The sequence below is a fragment of the Anopheles moucheti genome, chromosome 2, assembly GCF_943734755.1.
Source record: "Anopheles moucheti chromosome 2, idAnoMoucSN_F20_07, whole genome shotgun sequence".
NCBI lineage: Eukaryota > Metazoa > Arthropoda > Insecta > Diptera > Culicidae > Anopheles > Anopheles moucheti.
Window position 1 is genome coordinate 20,369,476 of NC_069140.1, and position 24,287 is coordinate 20,393,762.

Sequence of the window (24,287 nt, forward strand, 5' to 3'; positions counted from 1 at the left end):
CACATCCGTTCCTTTCGCGTTCGTTCTCGCTCTCTTAACGCAGGGCCAATCTGTGCGGTGCTCATTCCTTAGCGCCCGACACAGTATCAAAGGTAGTGCGACAGGTTGACGAAAGGGATGTGTCCGTGTCTGGAGCGGTTTCTATACTCCGTACCGTGAAGCGAGGATTGTGTGTGTGTTTTTGTAGATGTTTTGCCTGCCTGCTTACATCCACGCCATGGAAAGGTTGCTTTTGGTTGCTTTCGGATACTTGTCAGCATGAAAATGACGCTGGCGCATCCGTCGCAACAGACGCCGGGAAAGAGGATACAATTAATTTAGGTATTTTTCATTTTTCCATCACGTCACCTTCCTGAAGCCATTTTGAATACCCGTACATACCCGTATTTTAAGCATTTCGTGTAAGTGTGGAATACACAGTCATGTGGTTGCACAATTGTAAGTGGAATTGTAGGTTGTTAGACGAACTGCAGCTTAAAGCTTGATGTCTAACAGAACCTTCATGTTGCATAATTTCGATATGCAATCTAAAGTTTTAAAGCTCAGGTGAAGTGATTTTTGAAGAGTTTTAGTTGTTTAACACTAGAACCGCCGATGGGACTTTTTTGTCCCATCGCACTCGGAAAAGGTGTGTAGTTCCGCTTGCGGTTGTGTCAACTTATTGAAACTTTTGAATTGAAATACTCTACCGCAATTTTATTGGAAGCACTGGTTCGTCTGAGTGCCCCTATCCCCAGCTCTCCACTCAAAGCATCAACTGCTGGTTATTGCGTATTAGGATCCCCAGCACAATACTTGCAGCTCCAAACAAGTAGCCTTCACGTTTCGATTTGCCTGTTGGTCTTGATCGCTGTGCATGCTCTCCCAACACCCACGTAACCAGTTTGCCTGGTGTACTTAGGACATTTGTTTGCAAGGTGAAATTTTTATTTGTGCGCTTTCAAGAGTATTTAAATATGGTGCGCCAGCGTGGTTTACGACCCGAAAATATTATCGCTGCTCTGAACGACATTTCCAGTGATCAATCAGAAGGGGATCCTCCAGCCGATACCTCTGACTGCGATTTATTTGATCCATTGGTATGCTCATCTGGTGAATCATCCGACAACCAGCTTGAAGATTGTGTTCCAGAACTTGTGTTCGTCGGCGTTGCCTCTGACTGCGATTTATTTGATCCATTGGTATGCTCATCTGGTGAATCATCCGACAACCAGCTTGAAGATTGTGTTCCAGAACTTGTGTTCGTCGGCGTTGCCAGGTTCAAATGTCTTGTCCCGAGGGCAAAAGTGCTAACGAATGCTTTACATGCAATAGACCAGTATGTATAAAATGTACTCAAAGAGCTTCGTACGTATGCGTTTCATGTGAGCCAGGTTCCGATGAAGCAATGTAATGTCCTGATACCAAGAAACCACAAAATGTGTTATAGATGCTTAAAATAATTAATCTAGGTATTGCTATTGCTTTCGAAAAAAGCTTTGTCCTCTTCTTTTGGTCATTTAGAGCTATATTGACATCGAATTTTTGTAATGTTTCTAAAGGGAGTCATATACGCCCACGTAGACCCAAACAACTTAAAACAAAAGACTTGTTTTATTATCATAAAAACCCTCCTTATCACTTGATTGTATAAAAAATTAATAGCTATAAGCCTAGATTCACTGTCGTACAACCCTATAAGGAATAATTAAAAGCGTTTATCACTTAAATTCCTAAAATGTTATAATAATGTAAAAAAAACCTGGCCTTGATATCCTTGGAATGCGATTGATATAATCTCAACTCAATTTTAATTATAAATTAAGTTGCTTATAAAGCTTTATTATTCCAAATTATGATGTTTATTAATTATTTTACCACTCGAATCCCTTAGGAAATATTAAACATGTTTAAAAATTTATACATAACGAATGGGACAAAATTGTCCCATATGGCGGTTCTAGTAAGGTTGCAAAGTCCGGCGGTTCTAGTGTTAAAAAGCTATAATAAGCTAATTTTGCATGAATTTTACTTAACTAATTATAACTAACATACTTCTTGGTATTTTTATAGTTAAATAAATTAGACAGGCAATTCAAAATAATAGTTGTTCAACAAAGCTTATTAAATCTTGTTTGAAAAAGAAACATATTCCAACATCAGTTGTGTCCTTATCGACTTCAATTTGGTCCTTTAATATTTGAGCGACTTGAACAGCAGTAAAGATGTAATTAAATCCTCATATGCCCAAACTATTACCGTTTTTTTTACGAACGTGAGTAACATAAATTATAACCGCTTCAATCATGCCTTCTAATTTACGGCCATCACCAAAGCAGCCCCGGTTCGGCTCGCCCGAAACTTCACTCGAACCCACACACGACACATTTGCGTGGGACAGGTGAGCTTTCTCGACTTTAATTACCAACCATAGCAGCGAAAAGGGGTAGCACAGCCGAAAAGTGTGCCATCGGTCGGCATCATCATTACTCTTCACCGAGGGTCATGCACATAAACTTATGACGATCGTGCAACTTATTACGTCCTGTCGGAAGCATCGGGCGCTTATTATTGCACTCCCACCACCGCTCAAACCGTTTGTGGATGAAGATGGAAATAGTTCTAAACATAGGGCTGCCCCATCCAGCGAGCAACTAGCGCTGGAACTGTGACTCGGTGAGCAAAGAAATATAATCACATTGTCCAAGCGGTCCATGCAGAACTGGGTTAAGGACACCGGCGTCGTCGCCATCATCAAACGCGACCTTAAAGGTGCTGCTTACTTTCTTTTCTTCTTAAACCGTCTGGAATTGTGGCGAGAGCACGAATCGCACGGGGTGAGGTAATCCGATAGCTTCTTATTTACTTTTCATATCGCCACCGAAAAACACACGATGAAAGCACGTGTAAAGCTCTTATGCAACACGATGATTACAATCCGCGCGATAAGGTGAGAAACAAATGAATTGCTTTCCATTGCCCAACTTTCAGCGCGGTCGCGGCAACCATTTCCATACCGGGCCCGTGCACCCGGCGCCTGCTTTGTTGATATTCATTAGCGCACGAACCGAACATCATTTCCTTTGCCATACGTCTAGTGACCGCAGCCCATCTCCGGGTTGCATTAGTCTGCGTCCGGGCGAGCATTACGACGGAAACGACACCACACCACAACATCGCATCTAAGCAGGTCAAGTTTACATTTGGATGACTTTCTCTCTCTCTCTCTGTCTCTCGGTGGTTGTGATTTCCACTAGCATCAAGCTACAAAGCTCATGAATATATGCATCACGGTGCCGCGACGGACATTCACGCGACATTCGGTGAATTGTTTCTTTGTCGAATAGGTCTATCTATCGCAGAGACAGCCTACACGCCATGACACAATGGGCAATGGAAGCGAAATTCTTATCGTTAACACTGTCGTCTTCTTCGCTTGTCCTGTGTCTCGTTACGCTGAAGTTTGTCGACATTGTTGTAACCGTCACGGTCAGCGGAAGCCGATGAGTGGATTTGAATTTTGGCGGTCCACCTTAATCACATGGCCAGCAATCAGATGGTATTTGACACGCCTATACACGCACGAAGTCTGTTTTTCCATTGGAAAAAAAGTATTGAAAGCGTTGGAAAAGCATCATTTTGGCGGAGGACTTTGCACGCCACCTTAGTTCAAGGTTAAGGATTTCCCACCACCCCCAAACAGTAACACTTCCTTCCTGTTGCCTCGTTACAGATATACAGCAGCACCTCAAATCACACTCAATTATGACAACTCACAAGTTGATTTATCATATTGTTCAAGAACAATAAACTTTAACAACGTTCGAAAAGTTCCTCAACACGTGCCACGCAGGCAGACCGGGGGTGGGACAGAACCATAATTGGGTCAATGTTACCAGAAAACTAACAGCCGCCTTTTACCTCCGGCGATTGGCCTTTGTGCGCCTTCCGCAAAACGAATCCTTTACATCACATCCGCTTACTTTCTTTCCATTTTCTGCGGCCGTTTCCAGGTGGCCAGATCCATTTATTAAGATTGCCACTTGTTTATAAGCTCCCCCCCCCCACTGCCACCAAGGTAGAATAAGTTTGCCACCCCTTAAGGCTGCCGCCGTGTAACTTCTGGTAAAACGCTTGAGCGGCAAACGCTTAACAGTGCAATTTCTCCTCAATGGACACACGATTTCACCCGACTCCCCGGTAATGTGCCCGCTTCGGAATTGTGCTTCGAGAATGCTAATCTTGTCACGATCAGGAAGTTTCGTCCCATCGCGTTAGTGGGAGCTTCGAATTTTCTTCGGCGAAACGTAACAATACTCAGACCCGCTCTGCCAAGGATGGCGTGAATGGATGACATTAACATTGAGAAAACGGCTCAACCGCATTCGCATATCCGCGCCATTTATGGTGGTTGATTTAATCGCGATTACGATATGGCCGGCGTGTGGAGACGCGGGAGGCAGAAAAAGGGAAGTGTTGAAAGGCACACTAACGATGAAGCTGAAGTTAAACGACATGTTTGGATGCATGAAGTATTAATCATGCAAGGTGAAGCGATTGTTGATATTTTAATAACGTTCTCGAGTATTTAAAACTCCATTCTTCCACGCAAAGTTCAATTCCTTCCCATTATCTCATTATATATTCTTTCCCATTACGTTTACAACTTCAAGCAGCGCGTTTTGTTTCTCTTGTATCGTTTAACGAAGATCAAATCGCAGCCTATAGCCGCTCCTAAAACAACAAATTTGATCGATACACAACCTGTTGAACAAATTGTTATTCTCTCCGTCCCTTAGCCCTTGCCAAACGGCTGTGCCGCAGCCAAATCTCCAAAAATCCCTCCCTCCTCTACATTCGAGGTTTATGAACCGGGTCTAGCCTCTTGACATCGCTTTGGCTGGTACGGTCGTTCCCGTAGGCCTCCCGTAGCGCCCAGTACAACGGTAGAAATGAATCGTAAATTTAATCACCTCGTTTTGCCACGATTGCCACTCAACACCGCCCGTTGGCCACGAGCCGTTTGGTGGGTATTTTTATGGTGATTTTTTCGCAATCATTCGCTTATTTTCCGCATTATGTTTCGCACTAAGGTGATCGTTTTTCGCCTAGCGAAATAATGCAAAAATCCATTCACTATTGGAATCGAAACCCTTGAAAGAACTGTGCAGAAAGGGAACACCAACACAGTGTGGAGTAAAAGATAGCATTACGCATAAAGTTGGATAGTGTGGAAATTTGAATTCTTGTTGCAGGTTCTCTATTTTTTGGCACTTTATATGTACGGCAAAATAAAGTTAATATTCAGCACAAAGGCTCTTTCCACCAGGCGTCTCCATCGGAAACCGTCTCCAGTCAGCATCGATACAATCACCTTCCAGGCACGCAGTTGCTACAAGTTTTAATGATTGTTTCCAAGGCTAAATGTTAAGCCTCTCTTATACGAACACTTCCACCAAAAATCAATGCATATGCTGCAACCAATAATAAACTCAATAATGTTGAAAATAATCAGTTCTTATTACAAAATACTTTAAAATGTTTCCCAATATAAGCAGCATAACAACACAATTTTCCTCCACAACCCATCGTGTGCTAGCCAAACTTTGCCACACACTGTCGATACAATTACTCGGTGCGAAAAGCACACCATTCCAATGCGACGAAGGTACGAAGCAGAACAAATGATGTGTAAAAATAAATTACCTTCAAAGTTAGCACACACATCCAGAGCGTGTAATGAAAAGAAAAAAAAAACGCTCCCTCGCTCCGGATCTATACTGACATTAGGCACGGAACGCGCGCTTTCCATCAGGCAAACGCGATCAGTCGATGGCGCTCGGGTGCAGAACACATTTTTCACTTTTCCCAGTAATGAACAACGGTCCGTTTAATGGTTGAGTCGGGTTACAGAGAACAAAAAAAAAAGGAAGGACAAAACATGAGAAAAATAAATAAATATCGGAATTTAAAGATACGAAGGAAATGTATTGTACTGCACCAAACGGACCAAATATACGACCAATCCTTATTTTTCCCCCACTTCATTTCGGGCTGGTTGTTTGTTGTTGGCGGGGTGTATGTGTATATGTGAGCCACATGCCTTCATCAGATTTTTCGCTGATTGAAGTCTTTCCTCTGATGGAAAAAGGGGTCGGAAAAACGGCACGCGTCTTCCTGCTGCTTCCAGTGGATACCAAACAACACAACGCAGCGGTATCCGTATCCAGGCAGTGTGGTGTGTTGTGGTAGCGCGCAGTAAGCGTTGGATAGTTGCCACTGCTACTGTGTGTTCGATTTAAAGTGGAAATTAATGCTCGATACTTTGCCCATTGCACGTTTGCACCTCGCTCGGTACGGACGCACACGGTTGTGCGAGTGTTGTTTTGTTCACGACCGCAGTTTTCACCGTTAGTTAGCCGTTCCACCGTGTTTGTGACACTAGATAATGACCGTGATCGGTCTGCAGGCATAAAAAATGACAGAAGAAAAGAAGAAAAAAGATGAGAAGGAGGAAGATCCTTGTTCCGCGTTCGTGGGCCGATACGTTATCAAGACGATGCGCTTGAAGGACGAAAAGTGGCTGAAGCTGATCGGCAACGAGGAGCTGCGCACGATCGTAATGGAATGGGTGATGCATCCCGCCGTCATGGCGCTGTTCATTACGCTTAGCAATGCAGGAGCGCTGGTACCCAGTTACCATTTTCCGAACAACGCCAAGGGCAAGATATGCTATTTTGTCAAGATCTCGGAGATGGCTTTGGAAGTTGGGAAAATTCGTGAGGTAGGTTAAGCAAATATGTGTGTGCTGATGAAAAGCAATGTGTACGACGATTTTGGAGGGTTGCTTTGCTTTAAAAAAAAAACAGTACCGCACCTGCTATCGCGTCGTCGTCATCGTCGGTTACCAATGGGAACGGCCATGGCTACTTGGCCCTTGAGTTGTTTATGCGTTTGATTGTGAAATGCGTTAAGGTTGGGGAAATTGTGTTTTGTAAAACTCGTCCAAAGTGCCGCCAAAACCAAGGTTTTTGTTGGGTATAATTCCAAATAAGCTGCCGTATGTCGGCTGATCCATATGAGTACCTGCATGAATTTCACCCTACGTGTGCGTAGCAAACGAAAAAATCTTTATCCGCCCAAAATCCCTTTCTAAATGTTATTTCAAAACACCAAATTTAACAAACACTCTAATGCTAGCCCCAACACAATGGGTACGGCTTCTGCAAGGTGGTTGCTACATTTTTACCGAAACACGCTGCTTGTTCACACTTTCTGTGCTCCCTGCGAACGCGGTACCCAGATTGCGTGTGAAGATCCATTTAGTTCACACTTTGCCGTGACCGAGCTTGGCTTTAAGCAACATCTTGGGAGCGACCCGAAATTGGCGGTAGCTACAACGGCTAAGAATGGCTATAAAATTTCTTAATTTAGGAACAATTACGACGTATGTAATCTAAGGGTGCGATTGGGTCGGTATATTAGAAGAACATGCAACACACGTGTTTGCAGCTGGGAAAAAACGTGTCGAACATGGTGCTTTTGCATGACCTTGCAGTGTACCAAACAATACCTCTAATGAAGCCAATGGAATCAAATAAGCGTCCTTGTAAACATATTGCTACATGTTGAACAATCGCAGCATTCAGCCACACTACACTACATTCTCCACACACAGCAACTCATTTACGGGGACCTAACGCCAAACCCGATCGATGATCTGTCCATTTTGGTGGATGAAATTTTTTACCCCATGATAAACAACCCGCAAAATCAAGAAGGATGGCCGACGGCAATCGTTAAGGACATCGATAATCATGTCCAGGAGCTGCGAAACATTATTTCCGAGGTACGGTACCGTTTTGCTTTAGTACTAATCAATAAAAATCGCTACTAATAATTATGACTAATACATGCCGTGCGCCACACCCAACCCACTTAAAGGTGAAAGGTAATATCATAAATCAAACGCTTCTGCCGATGCCCATTGCTATCGACAACATTATGCAGGTTGGCGAAGAAGTTCTAGAAGGGTAAGTGTTCGTTCGATTTAGCCTTTCCCACGCTAAACTCCCATGAGTGAGCGCCATTTCAACATCACACATACATACACACACACAAAAATAATTAACTTTCACCCATTTCCGGCACACATCATTCACGTGGCGTTGCCTGCGAATGCCGTCCCAACGCCGGAAATTCGCAACACTTCCAGCAATATCGATGCATGCAGCCTGAAAATGAAAAACTCCCTCGAGGGCATTATAATTAAGTGGGCTTGCCAGATTAACGATGTACTGAAGGAAGATTCGTCGCAAGCGTTCAAAGACGGCCGGCATCCGACGCCGGTGGAGGAAATTAACTTTTGGGAATCGCGACAGAAAAATCTACGCAACATCTACGCCCAGCTAACCGAGCCGAAATCGCGTCAAATTGGAATCATTCTCGAGGGTATCGATTCCGTGTACTCATCGTCGTTCAAGAACACGTTCAAGAGTGTTGTGCAGGCGGTACACGAGGCGGATGATATTTCGCTATACCTGAAACCGCTGGTAACTACTATATCGATCGCTGCTCGGTAGAATCATTCCTTATGCATTGTTGTTACCGTTTTCTTTTCAGCGCAAAACCTTCGAAACATTTGAGAGTACCGATTTCGTCGATTCGTCGGATATGATATCGCCGATGCTTCACCTCGTGTGTTTAGTGTGGGCCCACTCGTGCTACTATGGTATCAATTCACGATTGGTAATAATGTTCAAAATGATAAGCAATATGATGATTGCGGAGGCGAGCAAATCGCTCGATCCTGGCTCGCTGTTCCAAGGTGAAGTGGATGAATCGTTGATCAAAATCACTCTGATTATTGATACGTTGGAATTCTACAAGTAGGTGTAGCAAGTAGCTTTTCCTCCAAGTAAGAATTTTTAAGAGACCCTTCTGTTTCCGCCCTCGTAGATCAGAGTTTCATGATTTCCGCTCACGGCTCAACGAGTTCCAAAAACCCAACACTCAACCACTCACCTGGACGTTTCGAACGCGCGACATTTTTAATCGGCTGGACGTGTACATAGTGCGGCTGAACGAGATCAAAGACATTTTCAACACGGCGAATGAGTTTAAAAAGCTCGAAAAGGTGGAAATCGGCGGTCTAAGGGGAAGAGCTATCAGTCGTAAAATTCAGGAAATTTACGATGACTACAACAAGCTCTATCAACGCTGGGGATCAATCGCGTACGATCCACTAGATCCTGATCCGAAACTGAAGGGATTCCAAAAGGATCGGCAACGCTACCTAGAGAAGGCTAGCATTCTCGAACGCAGGCTCGCGGCTCAATTTGTTCTTGCTTTTGAGGAGTGTTTCAATGTGGAGCAACTGATGAAGCTGGTGCAAGTGTTGGGCAGCTTACTCAACAGAGCTCTCATACAACCGGATGTGTCTCAGATGATCGCCAGCATTGTTGAGCTATTCGATGCAGATATAAATGAAATACATACTATTTTCGAGAGCGGTTATGAAGAGTTCAAAAGTAAAGGGTTGAAAGGAATTCCAATCGACGATGGGTTTCCACCGGTAGCAGGAGCTATAGCCTGGGTGCACAAGCTGCAGGACCGTATCAAGAAACCGATTACTGAGCTAGCGATGATTGACCTTCCGTAAGATAATCCAGCCACTGGATAGCTTTGAGACTCTATATGAAATGTATTTCTTTTTCTTCAGGATATTTCAAAATGAAAATGGACAACGTGTGTTGCAGAAAGCAGAACAACGGAAGGAACAATTGGAAGAGTTTGAACAACAGCTCTTCTCGACATGGGTTGCCGATGTTACGAAGCATATTGACAATTTTATGAGTAAATCACTACTCAGCAGAACTGACCCACGTTTGCTGGAGATGAACTTCAACCAAGTCCTACAAACCATTATGGCTGAAGTTCGCTACCTCAAATGCATGAAAACCGTCAATATACCAGAAAAGGCACAGCATTATTATGCGTCTGGAGAAGCTCTCTGGGTAAGATATTATTATGTAGCTAGCTTCACTTGGTACATAAGATCTCAACGCTTTCATAACCTTCTCCCTACCATTGTAGAACGCCAGGATGAAACTTTCGCGCATTGTTGAATGGTACAATGAAATATGCAAAACATGTGCACCGTGCGAATTCGAGCTGATACAAAAAGAAATCGATGAAATCGACGCAATACTAGCGGACGCTTGCTCTGGCAGGATCGATTGGAATAACTTCAATCAAAGCTTCATCGATGGTTTGTACGACAAGCTGTACAATCTGTATTCGCGTGTTCTAAAGGCTAAGGCGAACATCAAGAAAGTCCAAACCAGCATTCGCAGCTGGGGTCAGATTCCGCTCTACGAGCGGCTGAACGGTGATAACATCTCGCTCATCAACATCGAAAACCGTTCCTTAATCGTTCAACGGCGGCTTGAGGCGTGCCTAGACACGAAGAAACTAATCGAGAAGGTGATGGATGAAAACTTTAAGCTGTATTTTGATTATCTGGTCGCGTTGTCTGAAGAGAAGCTGTCTTCCACAATTGGATCGGGATCTCAGAGGAGGAGTAGCGTTGTAATGCCCGCTGATGAGCAAGCTCCAGAACATGAAGAGCAGCAGCAGCCTGCGAATGTTGCAGCGCTGGAAGTACCAGACATTGACGAAGAACAGTCTTCCGCTGATACGTTGGACGATGTACCGTCGTTCGATCAATCCGAGCTGGGAAAGAATGTTTCTCAGCTAGAGTTGTTCCGCCCCTACGAGGAGTACGTGGATTCCATACTATCGACGGAAATTATGGAAGCGGTTCACGTTAGCGTAAAGTACATCAAGTTTGAAATGGAAAATCGACTACAGCACAATACACCGATATTCGAGATAAAGTACGAGCTCCATCCACCCGACACGCGCTTTTGTCCATCCCTGGATCCCTATGATCCGGATGGGTTCTTTGCCCTCGTCGAAAGTATGATCACTGACATCTATTGCATGTCGGATATGATACCACGAGTAGCTCAACCTCCCGAAAGTGACCGCATGGATGATGAAGGAAATGTTTATCCGGAAACCTACATAAGTAAGTATTGAGTGCGGAAAGCTTCTTCTCGGGGAGACTAATCGAATTATCTGTTTGCAGCACATCTGAGCAATAATGATGCCGTCGAGCGCATGAAGCACTCCATCATGCTAATGGTCATCCAGTCAACAAGAGATGCAGAAAAGTATGTCAAGCAGTTCGACAATTACAACTATCTCTGGTTGGACGATAAGCACAGCGTGTTAGCCCAATTCCTGAAGTATGGACGTCCACTAACGCAAGACGAGATGGAAATGTTGCTTTCGACAGAAACTCCACTCAAGGAAGTAGCTCCGACGTTGGAACAGTTTAAGGCCCAGATTGACAGCTACATCGATCTCTTCGATGAGGTGTACCAAACGGAGGTGTCGCACGTGTTCGACACCTGGCTGTTGGTAGATTTTCGTCACTTCAAGCATAAGCTACTGCACGAAATAGGCAAATGGTCTAACATTTACAAACAAACGCTGATCGACCGCGTGGTGGTGAGTTTACAGGAGCTGGAAGAGTTCAGCATTGAATGTGATGAGGTGCTTGGACTCGATGCGGCTGAGGAAGACTTCCCCACGCTGCTTAAGATACTGTCCGTGCTGAACAAAATCAAGGAACGAGAAACCGCCACCGACAACATGTTCGATCCGCTGAAAGCAACCGTTGATCTGCTGAAAACGTACAACGTGGAGTTCAACGAAACAGTGTACAAGCAGTTCACTGAGCTACCGGAACGATGGCTGCACATGAAGAAGACCGCGCAGAAGGTGCGGGAAAAGATTGCTCCAGCACAAGCCTACCAAGTGGACCTCATCCGGAAGCGCATCAGTCTGTTTGACATTCGCATGAAGCTCTATCGGGATGGGTTTAAGAAGCTGCCCTGCTTTAAGGTGCCGTGCAAGAACGTGTACGACATTTGCGACCAGGTCAATCTGGAGCTAAACATCATGGAGACGCAGCTCAAGAATTTAACCGATTCGGCGAGCCTTTTCGAACTGAGCCCACCGGATGACACGAAGTTGCGCCTCTGCCGGAAGGAGGTGAAAATGTTGAAACAAATTTGGGACTTTGTGTACACGGTCGAATCGTGTGTGAACGATTGGAAGAAAACGTCCTGGAAGAAAATTGACGTGGAAGCAATGGACGTGGAGTGTAAAAATTATGGCAAACAGATACGACAGCTGGACAAGGACATGCGTAACTGGGCGCCTTATCTGCATCTTGAGGCGATCCTGAAAAATCTTATGACTTCCTTGCGTGCCATTACCGAGCTGCAGAATCCGGCCATTCGCGAACGTCATTGGTTTGAGCTGATGCAAGCAACGAAGGTATGTACTCCTTCAATTTGGTGCTACTGTTTCCCACGGTGCTTTATGAGAATACGCTCTAGTTTACGTTGTTTGTGGTTACAAATCTTGATTCCGTTTTCTATTCGACCGTAATGCTTATCTCACTTCATCTACACCAACATAAATGACAACGCGGGATATCAGCTGATACAAACATATGGAAAAGAAATGCTGGTTTGTGATGGCCTATTTCATTTGCAATGATTTGCCGTATTGAGCAATTTAATTTTTCACTATTATACACATAATGCTTACATTTGATACACTCAAGACTGCACTTACACTGACGGTATATATTTCTGTTTTATTTTCATTTCTGATGCACTTACAGTATGCAAACGTCCTTTGTTTACCTTGTTGTTTCTGTTCCGTACATGACGGAGTGGTTGATGCTATTGATTGACTTTGTTCTGTCATCTAGGTTCGCTTCCAAATGGTGGACTCAACAACGCTTGCCGATTTGCTCGAGCTAAACCTGCACAACTACGAAGAGGAGGTTAAAGGCATAGTGGACAAATCCGTCAAGGAGATGTCGATGGAGAAAATGTTAAACGATCTGCAAATTGCGTGGAAAGATCTACAGTTTGAATTCGATCCGCATGAGCGCACCAACCTGAAGTTGCTTAAAATATCTGAGGAGGTCATGGAGATGCTGGAGGAAAATCAGGTACAGCTACAGAACTTGCTATCCTCCAAGTATGTGGCATATTTCCTCGAGCAAGTGTCCCGTTGGCAATTGTCTCTCTCGAATGCGGACTGTGTCATTACGGCTTGGTTTGAGGTGCAACGCAAATGGATGTACCTGGAGAGCATCTTCATCGGATCGGAGGACATTCGTAACCAGCTGCCGGAAGACTCGAAACGCTTCGACAACATCGACAAAGAGTTCAAACGACTTCTGGCCGAGATCGTTGCCAATCCGAACATAGTGAAGGCTACAAATCGACCTGGATTGTACGAAAAGCTTGAAGGACTGCTAGAACAGCTGATACTCTGCGAGAAGGCATTGAACGATTATTTGGAAACGAAACGCTTGGCCTACCCTCGATTCTACTTCGTTTCGTCTGCCGATTTGCTGGACATTCTCTCGAACGGCAACCAACCGGAGCTGGTTGCAAAGCATCTCACCAAACTGTACGATTCCATCGCCAAACTTCGCTTTGACAAGACGTCCAACAAAACTGCCATCGGTATGGTGTCGAAGGAGAACGAAGAGTTTGTCCAGTTCAAGGACGAGTGTGACTGCGACGGTAAGGTGGAGATATGGCTTAATCGCATCACCGATTCCATGCGCATCACGCTGCGAGACCTTTTCGAACGGTCCGTGTCCGCGTACGAGGAAAAACCTCGCGATTCGTGGATCTTCGACTGGCCGGCCCAACCCGCCCTGTGCGCGACCCAGATCTGGTGGACGACGGAGGTGAACGTGGCGTTTGCGAAGCTGGAGGAAGGTTACGAAAATGCACTCAAAGACTACCAGAAGAAGCAGATCCTGCAGCTGAACGCGCTCATCGTGCTGCTGTGCGGCGAGCTTAGCCAAGGCGATCGCCAGAAGATTATGACCATCTGTACCATCGATGTGCACTCGCGAGACGTGGTGGCCAAAATGATACTGCAAAAGGTGGAAACGGGACAGGCGTTCCAGTGGCAGAGCCAGCTCCGGCACCGGTGGGACGATAAGCTGCGGGACTGTTTCGCAAACATTTGCGATGCCCAGTTCCGGTACGACTACGAGTATTTGGGCAACACGCCCCGTTTGGTCATTACACCCCTAACGGATCGATGCTATATCACCTTGACGCAGGTACGGTATTCAAAAACCATAAAATCAACGTTTCATCTCATGTTTACCCGTATTTAACCGCACGCGTACCACCGTACGCACGGTGTCATGCTCGTCGCTACCATTGCAGTCGCTGCATTTAATCATGGGTGGTGCACCGGCAGGACCGGCCGGTACGGGCAAAACCGAAACGACCAAGGATCTCGGCCGTGCGCTCGGCATCATGGTGTACGTGTTTAACTGTTCCGAGCAGATGGACTACAAATCGTGCGGCAACATCTACAAGGGCTTATCGCAAACCGGCGCTTGGGGTTGCTTCGACGAGTTCAACCGTATCTCCGTGGAGGTGCTGTCCGTCGTGGCGGTACAGGTCAAATCGATACAGGATGCCATCAAGGTAAGCGGTCCGGGCCCCAACCGGCGGGTCGGGCGCAATCGGTTGTACAAAATCCCCTGTATACATGGTACTCGTCCTGTAACTGGAACCCATTTCTTTCTCTTTGGTGGTTGCATAATGTGTTTTGTGTGGTGTTGTAATGATGTAGGGTGGGAAAAAGTATGCAACCCTTAGCGATAGCAAGGTAAATTTGGCAATCGATCGTATCTGTGGTGGTGTACTTAGAACACAAAACCGCTGGTTAGAAATGGAGAATGTGGTGATGTTTGTTTGAACTAGATTTCTGCATGTACCATAAGCTAGTTATGTTCGATTCTTTCGAATGATTCATTTATTAACAGTTTTGTAGTTTTCGTACGTAAAACTCGGTTCGGAAAAACGGTTGTATTTAGAACTTTTGGTTTTGTTCCTAAATATTTGATTGTGCATGCTCTAGCCCACGTTTAAGTAGTTGTAAGTATTTTATTCGCTTTAAATTTATTTAATGCCATCAAACACCCAGGGCCCCGCTCTTATCATCGACACTACCTGCACAAATCATACCCATTCTTACCAGCCATTCAAATTACTTCTACGTTTCTGCTTTTCTTTTTCATCCCACCGCTTTTCCCACACACTCACCGCGCGTATCTTGCACACTACATCTATCTGCAAACCTTGCGCACCTTTGCAATGTCGCCGTGGAAATGATAATCAAATTTACATACAAATAGGGCAAGAAAACCATATTTAATTTTATGGGCGAAACCATTTCGCTCGTGCCCACCGTGGGAATTTTCATCACCATGAACCCGGGGTACGCGGGCCGTACGGAGCTGCCGGAGAATTTGAAGGCGCTCTTCCGCCCGTGCGCGATGGTCGTGCCGGATTTTGAGCTCATTTGCGAAATCATGCTGGTGGCGGAAGGTTTCCAGGAGGCACGATTACTGGCCCGTAAGTTCATTACGCTGTACACGCTGTGCAAGGAGTTGCTGTCGAAGCAGGATCACTACGATTGGGGTCTGCGGGCCATCAAATCGGTGCTGGTAGTTGCTGGATCGTTGAAGGTAAGTTACACTCAGGAGTGTATTCGACGTTGCTGCTGTGCTTCGGTTGGACGTTTTTTTACGCCTTTCCTTTCTGTCCCACAGCGAAGCGATAGAGAGCGTCCGGAAGATCAGGTGTTGATGCGTGCACTGCGCGACTTTAACATACCGAAAATTGTGACCGATGATGTGCCTGTGTTTATGGGCCTGATTGGAGATTTGTTCCCCGCGCTGGATGTGCCGCGAAAACGATCCCCCAACTTCGAGACGCTAATCCGACGGTCCACCCAGGAGATGAAACTGCAACCCGAGGATAGCTTCATACTGAAGGTGGTTCAGCTGGAGGAGCTGTTTGCCGTGCGACACTCGGTATTTATCGTCGGTAATGCCGGCACGGGCAAAACGCAAGTCTGGAAGGCACTGTTCAAAACGTACCAGAACCAGAAACGAAAACCACACTTTAACGATCTCAACCCGAAGGCGGTGACGAATGACGAGCTGTTTGGTATCATAAATCCCGCCACGCGAGAGTGGAAAGATGGTCTGTTTTCGGTCATCATGCGAGACCAGGCGAACATGCCCGGTACGGGCCCGAAGTGGATAGTGCTCGACGGGGATATCGATCCGATGTGGATCGAAAGCTTGAACACGGTAATGGACGACAACAAGGTGCTAACGTTGGCCAGCAACGAGCGGATAGCGCTGACGAAGGAGATGCGGCTGCTGTTTGAAATTTCCAACCTGCGCACCGCGACACCCGCCACCGTGTCGCGCGCGGGCATCCTTTACATCAACCCGCAGGATTTGGGCTGGAACCCGTTCGTCGCGTCGTGGATTGATTCGCGCGAGACGCAGGCGGAGAAGGGCATTCTGTCCGTGCTGTTCGACAAATATATTCCCCCGCTGATGGACGCACACAAGCGGTTCAAAAAGATTACACCCATATCGGAAATTGCCATGATACAAATGACTTGCCACCTGTTGGATTGTTTGCTAACGCCCCAGAACTTGCCGCCCGAGTGCCCGAAGGAGTGGTACGAAATATACTACGTGTTTGCTGTCATTTGGGGCTTCGGATCGTCGCTTTATCAGGATCAGCTGGTCGATTGGCGGACCGAGTTTCACAAATGGTGGATCAACGAGTTTAAGGCGATTCGTTTCCCACCGGGTGGAACCATCTTTAGCTACTACATCGATCCGGAAACGAAGAAGTTCAACCCATGGACAGATTTGGTACCATCGTTCGAGCTCGATACGGATATCCCGCTGCAGTCGATGTTGGTGCCCACTACGGAAACAACACGGCTTCGTTGGTTTATGGACATACTGATCGAAGATAAACACCCCGTCATGTTGGTCGGTGGTGCAGGCTCTGGCAAAAGCGTCATCGTGGCCGATAAGCTGAGCAGCCTCTCGTACAAGTACGCGGTGACGAATGTGCCGTTTAACTTCTACACCACCTCGGAAATGTTGCAGCGTGTGCTTGAGAAACCGTTGGAAAAGAAAGCTGGTCGCAATTATGGTCCGCCTGGGAACAAGACGATGGTTTACTTTGTGGACGATATGAACATGCCAGAGGTGGACACGTACGGCACCGTACAACCCCACACCCTCATCCGTCAGTTTATGGACTATCGGCACTGGTACGATCGGGCCAAGCTTTCACTAAAGGACATTCACAACTGCCAGTTTGTGTCCTGTATGAATCCAACGGCCGGATCGTTTACAATTGACCCGCGCCTGCAGCGACACTTTTGTGTGTTCGCCGTTAGCTTCCCCAGTGGAGACCCGCTGTACCACATCTACTACTCAGTTCTCTCGCAGCACCTGTCCAATCCGATGAACAAGTTCAATCTTGCTACCCAGAAAATCTGTGCAGCCTTGGTGACCTGTGCCCTGAACCTGCACACCAAGATGGGACAAATGTTCCTGCCGACGGCCATTAAGTTCCACTACGTGTTTAATATGCGCGATTTGGCAAACATCTTCCAGGGCATGCTGTTCGGCAATGGGGAAACGTGCCAGGAACCGAACCAACTTATTCGCCTGTGGGCCCATGAAGCGACGCGGGTGTACGGCGACAAGCTGGTGGAAGAGCGAGACATTGACAATTTCAACAAACTGATCGTGGACGTTGTGAAGAAATCGTTCGAGGAGATGGACGAAACGAAAGTGTTTTCTAAGCCCATCATTTACTCGCATTTCGCGGAGGGTCTCACGGATCCGAAGTATATGCCCGTCGCTAGCTGGGAGTTGCTGAACAAAACTCTGGAGGAAGCACAGGCCAACTACAACGACATGATTGGTGCGATGAATCTCGTGCTGTTTGAAGATGCAATGAGCCACATTTGCCGCATCAGTCGCATTTTGGAGGGACCGCGAGGAAATGCGCTGCTCATCGGTGTCGGTGGATCCGGCAAGCAGTCGCTGTCCAGACTGGCGGCGTTCATATCGGGCCTGGAAGTCTTCCAGATACAGCTCCGGAAGGGGTACAGCATTGCGGATCTTAAAGCGGACTTGGCCGTACTGTACATGAAGGCGGGAGTCAAAAATGTGCCGTGCATGTTCCTGATGACGGATGCGCAGGTGGCTGAAGAGTCGTTTTTGGTGCTGATCAACGATCTGCTAGCATCGGGAGAGATCCCCGAGCTGTTTCCGGAGGACGAAATCGACAACAACATCATCAATGCGCTGCGCAACGAGGTTAAGCAGCTCGGCATGATGGATTCCAAGGAGAACTGTTGGAAGTATTTCATCGAGAAGGTGCGCAAGTCACTGAAGCTTGTGTTGTGTTTCTCGCCTGTCGGGTCCACCCTGCGCGTACGGGCCCGTAAGTTTCCAGCAATTGTCAACTGTACCGCCATCAACTGGTTCCATGAATGGCCCAAAAATGCCTTGGAGTCTGTGTCGACGCGTTTCCTTTCGGAAATCGAAGTACTGCCGGTAAGTAGCACGAGATAACAGCGTCAGATAAGTAATACTCACAATTTCTTGATCACACATTCTATTACTGCTCTTAGCCGGAACTGGTTGAACCCATTGCTGTGTTTATGTCGTACGTACACGGTACAGTGAACGAGATGTCTCAAACTTATCTGCAAAATGAGCGCCGCTATAACTATACCACGCCGAAATCATTCCTGGAGCTTATTTCCCTGTACGCCAAGCTGCTCACGGACAAAACGCTCGAGCTACACGATCGGATCCACCGTCTGGAGAGCGGTATCCTGAAGTTGGCCGAGTGTGCCAAGCAGGTCGACTCATTGCAGCTTCAGCTGGCCGATCAAGAGATAGTGCTGAAGGTGAAAAACGAAGAAGCGGACAAACTGATCAAGGTAGTGGGTGCGGAGAATGAAAAGGTACAGAAGGAAAAGAACATTGCCGCCGAGGAAGAGCTAAAGGTGCGTGTGATCGAAGAAGACGTTGGTGCAAAGGCGAGGGTCTGCGAGGAGGATCTCCGGAAGGCCGAACCGGCCTTACTTGCCGCACAGGCCGCACTGGATACACTCGACAAGACGAACCTGACGGAGTTGAAATCGTTTGGCTCCCCACCGGACGCTGTCGTGAATGTGTGTGCCGCTGTGTTGGTGCTGTTCTCGCCCAAGGGGAAGATACCGAAGGACCGTAGCTGGAAGTCGTGTAAAATGATCATGAACAAGGTGGATGTGTTCTTGAACGATCTCCTCTACTACGACAAGGAGCACATCCATCCTGACGTGATCAAGGCACTGCAGCTTTACCTGAGGGACCCCGAGTTCGATCCGGACAAGATTCGCGCGAAATCCATCGCTGCCGCCGGCTTATCTGCATGGGTCATCAACATACACCGATTCTACGAGGTGTACCAGGTGGTCGAACCGAAGCAGCGTGCGCTTAACGAAGCGCAAACGGAGCTGAAGGATGCGCAGGATAAGCTGATGGAGCTGACGTCCAAGATTACGGAGCTGGAGGATAAGCTGGGTGTGATCGAGGCCGCGTTCAACAATGCGCTGGCGGAGAAGCAAAAGTGTCAGGACGAGGCGGACAAGACGGCCTTTACTATCGATCTGGCGCATCGTTTGGTGAACGGACTGGCATCGGAGAATGTGCGCTGGCGGGAATCGATAGCCATGCTGAAGGGTCAAACGGTGACCCTGCCGGGCGATGTGCTATTGGTTGCTTGCTTTATCAGCTATGTCGGTTGCTTCACCAGACGATACCGCGTCGAGTTGCAGGAAAAACTGTGGATTCCCACGTTCCGCATGTCCCGACCGATGATACCGTTCACGGAAGGTGTTGATCCGCTGAGTTTGATCTGTGACGATGCAATGATCGCCTCGTGGAACAACGAAGGTCTGCCGTCCGATCGCATGTCGGCCGAGAATGCGACCATACTGACGTATTCCTCCCGTTGGCCGCTCATGATCGATCCACAACTGTGAGTACACGACACTTGATAATTTGTACCAAAGTCCCCGTCATTGTACTTCTTTTTTTCTTGTTGTCCATTTATAGCCAAGGAATCAAGTGGATCAAGCAAAGGTATGGCGATGAGCTCACAGTTTTACGCCTTACTGTGCGTGGATATTTGGATGTGATCGAACGATGCGTGGTGAATGGAAAAATTCTGCTCATCGAAAACATTGGCGAAACTGTCGATGCCGTGCTGGATCCTCTGCTGGGCCGCATGCTCGTGAAAAAGGGCCGTTGCCTTCGGATGGGAGAAAAGGAAATTGATTACAATCCCAGCTTCCAGCTGATTCTGCAGACAAAGCTGGCCAATCCGCATTACAAGCCGGAGATGCAGGCTCAAACGACGCTGATTAACTTTACCGTCACCAGGGACGGTTTGGAGGAGCAACTGCTGGCCGAGGTAGTGAAAGCCGAGCGTCCCGATTTGGAGAAACAGAAGGCTGATCTAACGACCGAACAAAACAAGTTTAAAATCACGCTCAAACTGCTGGAGGACGATCTGCTCAGCCGGCTGTCGTCCGCCGGCGAGAATGTGCTCGAAGACGCTTCCCTCGTGCTGAACCTTGAGAAAACGAAGAAAACAGCAGCGGAGGTCGAGATCAAGGTTCGGGAAAGCAAGAAAACGTCCGAGGCGATCGACATCGCGTTCGAAAGTTACCGTTCCGCGGCCGAGCGAGCGTCCATTTTGTACTTCATACTGAACGACCTGCACAAGATCAATCCCATCTATCAGTTTTCGCTGAAAGCGTTCACGACGGTGTTCAAGGATGCGATTGCCAAAACTCCTGCCGCAGACAAACTGAAGGACCGGGTCATTAACCTGATCGAGTCGATAACATTCGCGGTACATATGTACACCACGCGCGGTTTATTTGAGAAGGACAAACTCATTTTTATGGCACAGATGGCGATCCAGATTCTGCTCCACGCGAAAGAGATCGATCCGACAGAGCTGGACTTCTTGCTGCGCTTCCCGTACACACCGAATCTTACGTCTCCGTTCGATTTCTTGTCCAACAGCGGTTGGGGTGGCATTAAAGCGCTTGCCAACATGGATGAGTTCCGTGCGTTGGATAAGGACATTGAAGGATCTGCTAAACGGTGGCGCAAGCTGGTCGAATCAGAGTGCCCCGAGCGGGAAAAGATGCCCGGCGAATGGAAGAACAAGAATGCGCTGCAAAGGCTTTGCATAATGCGCTGCCTGCGTCCGGATCGCATGACGTACGCCGTACGCTTTTTCGTCGAGGAAAAGCTCGGTGCCAGATATGTGGAGGCGCGGACGGTAGAGTTTGCACGCTCGTTTGAGGAATCGAGCGCGAGCACGCCGGTGTTTTTCATCCTGTCTGCCGGTGTCGATCCGCTGAAGGATGTGGAAAAGTTGGGCAAGAAAATGAAGTACTCGTCGGACTATGGCAACTTCTACAATGTGTCGCTCGGGCAAGGCCAGGAGGTAGTTGCGGAGGCAGCAATGGATGTGGCCTGCAAGGAAGGCCACTGGGTGATATTGCAAAACATTCATCTGGTGGCGAAATGGCTACCAACGTTGGAGAAGAAGATGGAGGCAACGCAGGACGGGGCGCACGTCAACTACCGTCTGTTCATCAGCGGCGAACCGGCACCGTCGGCCGAGTATCACATCATACCGCAGGGCATACTGGAGTCTGCTATTAAGATCACGAACGAACCACCCACCGGCATGCAGGCCAACGTACACAAAGCGCTCGATAACTTCAACCAGGAAACGCTGGAAATGTGCGGCAAAGAGGCAGAATTCAAAGCAATTCTGTTCTCTCTGTGCTATTTCCATGCGGTGGTGGCGGAACGGCGCAAGTTTGGCCCGCAGGGATGGAATCGCTCCTATCCGTTCAATGTCGGTGATCTCACCATCAGCGTGTACGTGCTGTACAACTATCTGGAGGCGAACAATCGTGTGCCATGGGAGGATCTGCGGTACCTGTTTGGCGAGATCATGTACGGAGGTCACATCACGGACGATTGGGATCGTCGGCTGTGTCGGACGTATCTGGAAGAGTTTATGCAACCGGAGTTGGTGGATGGTGACCTGAACTTTGCGGCCGGGTTTCCAGCCCCGCCCAACCTGGACTACGTAGGCTATCATAACTACATCGACGATAACCTGCCCTCGGAGTCACCGCATCTGTACGGGTTGCACCCGAATGCCGAGATAGGCTTCTTGACCACCCTATCCGAGCAGGCGTTCAAGACGATATTCGAGCTACAGCCACGGGATTCCGGTGCCTCGAGCAGCAGCTCCGTCAGTCGTGAGGATGTGGTGAAAAATATAATCGACGACTTCCTGGACAAGCTGCCCGAGGAGTTCAACATGGTGGAGCTGATGGCACGGGTCGAAGATCGCACACCGTTCATAATCGTCGCGTTCCAAGAGTGCGAGCGGATGAACATTCTCGTGCGCGAGCTGAAGCGGTCGCTCCGTGAGCTTCTGCTCGGCCTGAAGGGCGAGCTAACCATCACGACCGACATGGAGAAGCTGGAGGGATCGCTGTTCTTCGACCAGGTGCCCGACAACTGGACCAAGCGAGCGTACCCGTCGATGTACGGGCTGCAGTCGTGGTTCGCCGATTTGCTGATTCGCATCAAGGAGCTGGAAGCGTGGTCGAACGACTTCAACCTGCCTTCGTCGGTGTGGCTGGCTGGGTTCTTCAATCCGCAGAGCTTTCTCACGGCCATCATGCAGCAGACGGCCCGCAAAAACGAGTGGCCTCTCGACAAGATGTGTCTGAGCTGCGACGTGACCAAGAAGTGGAAGGAGGACTTTAGCGCTCCGCCGCGCGAAGGCGCGTACGTGAACGGGCTGTTCATGGAAGGGGCCCGCTGGGACGTAAACGTGGGCTCGATTGCGAACTCCCTGATGAAGGAACTGTTTCCCCAGATGCCTGTCATCTACATCAAAGCCATCACGCAGGACAAACAGGAGACGAAGAACATTTACGAATGTCCTGTTTACAAAACACGGTAAGTGTACCGTGTGTCCCCGTTCGTTCCACGAGCGAGCGAAATGACGAACGTTTCTTTATTTGCAGAACCCGTGGACCTACATTCGTGTGGACGTTCAACTTGAAAACGAAGGAAAAATCAGCCAAATGGACTCTCGGTGGTGTTTGTCTGCTGCTGCAGGTTTAAGCAAATACCCCATTCTAAATTATGCACTCCAGTGGTAACCTTCTACGGTTTCAATTAATTGATGAAAGGATTCGAATAAAGCAACGCAACTGTACATTGCATAAGCGTGCATTATCATCGATTTTTCCTTTTTTTGTAAGGTGAAGTTGCACACTAACAGTAAGATGCACAAATAGTAATTCTGAGCGGTATATGGACACGGGTTTATGAATAAATAGGCTTTAATTTTGTACCTAGATCGTAATATAACTTTAATTAAAGCAGCCTAATTATTAACTTAGCCTTACTAAGTTTTTAAACACGTTTTGCGACATGTCACTGCAAATTTCAGACTGCGTTTTTCCATCGGAAAATTCCTGAATTCAAATTTTATCAAGGTTAATGCATAACAGGTAGGGGAGAAAAGCGTTTTGCACACAACCGATGATGAGTAGTATGAAAGTTGCATACAAAACAGATAAAAGCTACGCGCAATGCATACTTTCAGGCGTTTCCGCTTTATGGCAATGAGACGCCATAATAATAGTATTCAACTGAGATATAGATGTCGCTAGCATGATCTTTTTTCCGTTAGGAAATTCAAATGTTATCTGTTAAAAACAGTGTTTGGAATTTTTATGTTTTACTTTATTTGTTCAATTTTAGGTTTCTTTATGGCATTGATCCCAAGTGCATACAATTTTGTATTTGTTATTTATTCTATTTAACTCTTATCACAAATTTAATAAAGTGTATATCTGTTCTCTTTCACTTATGGAATAAAATGTTCAATTAAACAGAAATGAACAATGTATCCATTCATTATTTAACTGAGCTTGAAAAATGGATTATTATTGGAACCAATTATTGTTGTTTTGCAGCTAGACAAAGGCATCGGTTTTACTTAAACTTTCACGAACATTCCAAATATTGACAAACTCTTTCAAAAAGTCCTATTTGATGAATTTATTTATTGTCAAAAATTAATTCATAACAAATATGCCTTTATCACATATAGGCAAAAAACCTATTTTTGTCGGTTATCGAAATATATGATATATTTTTCAGAAACAATCTC

General features: G+C 47.0%; 1 protein-coding gene across 1 annotated transcript; it reads left to right on the top strand.

Annotated features, from left to right (window-relative positions):
* Positions 1-6,457: 6,457 nt before the first annotated feature.
* Positions 6,458-23,230, top strand: LOC128299618 (dynein beta chain, ciliary-like). Its single transcript, XM_053035625.1, has 19 exons — positions 6,458-6,763; positions 7,658-7,828; positions 7,924-8,012; positions 8,195-8,531; positions 8,602-8,867; positions 8,938-9,636; positions 9,701-9,995; positions 10,075-10,569; positions 10,609-11,071; positions 11,132-12,390; positions 12,556-12,585; positions 12,833-14,215; positions 14,325-14,591; positions 14,740-14,775; positions 15,305-15,637; positions 15,722-18,559; positions 18,637-20,033; positions 20,111-23,062; positions 23,131-23,230. Exons 1-19 carry the CDS (start codon positions 6,458-6,460, stop codon positions 23,228-23,230), a joined length of 13,716 nt encoding a protein of 4,571 aa, XP_052891585.1.
* Positions 23,231-24,287: the final 1,057 nt, after the last annotated feature.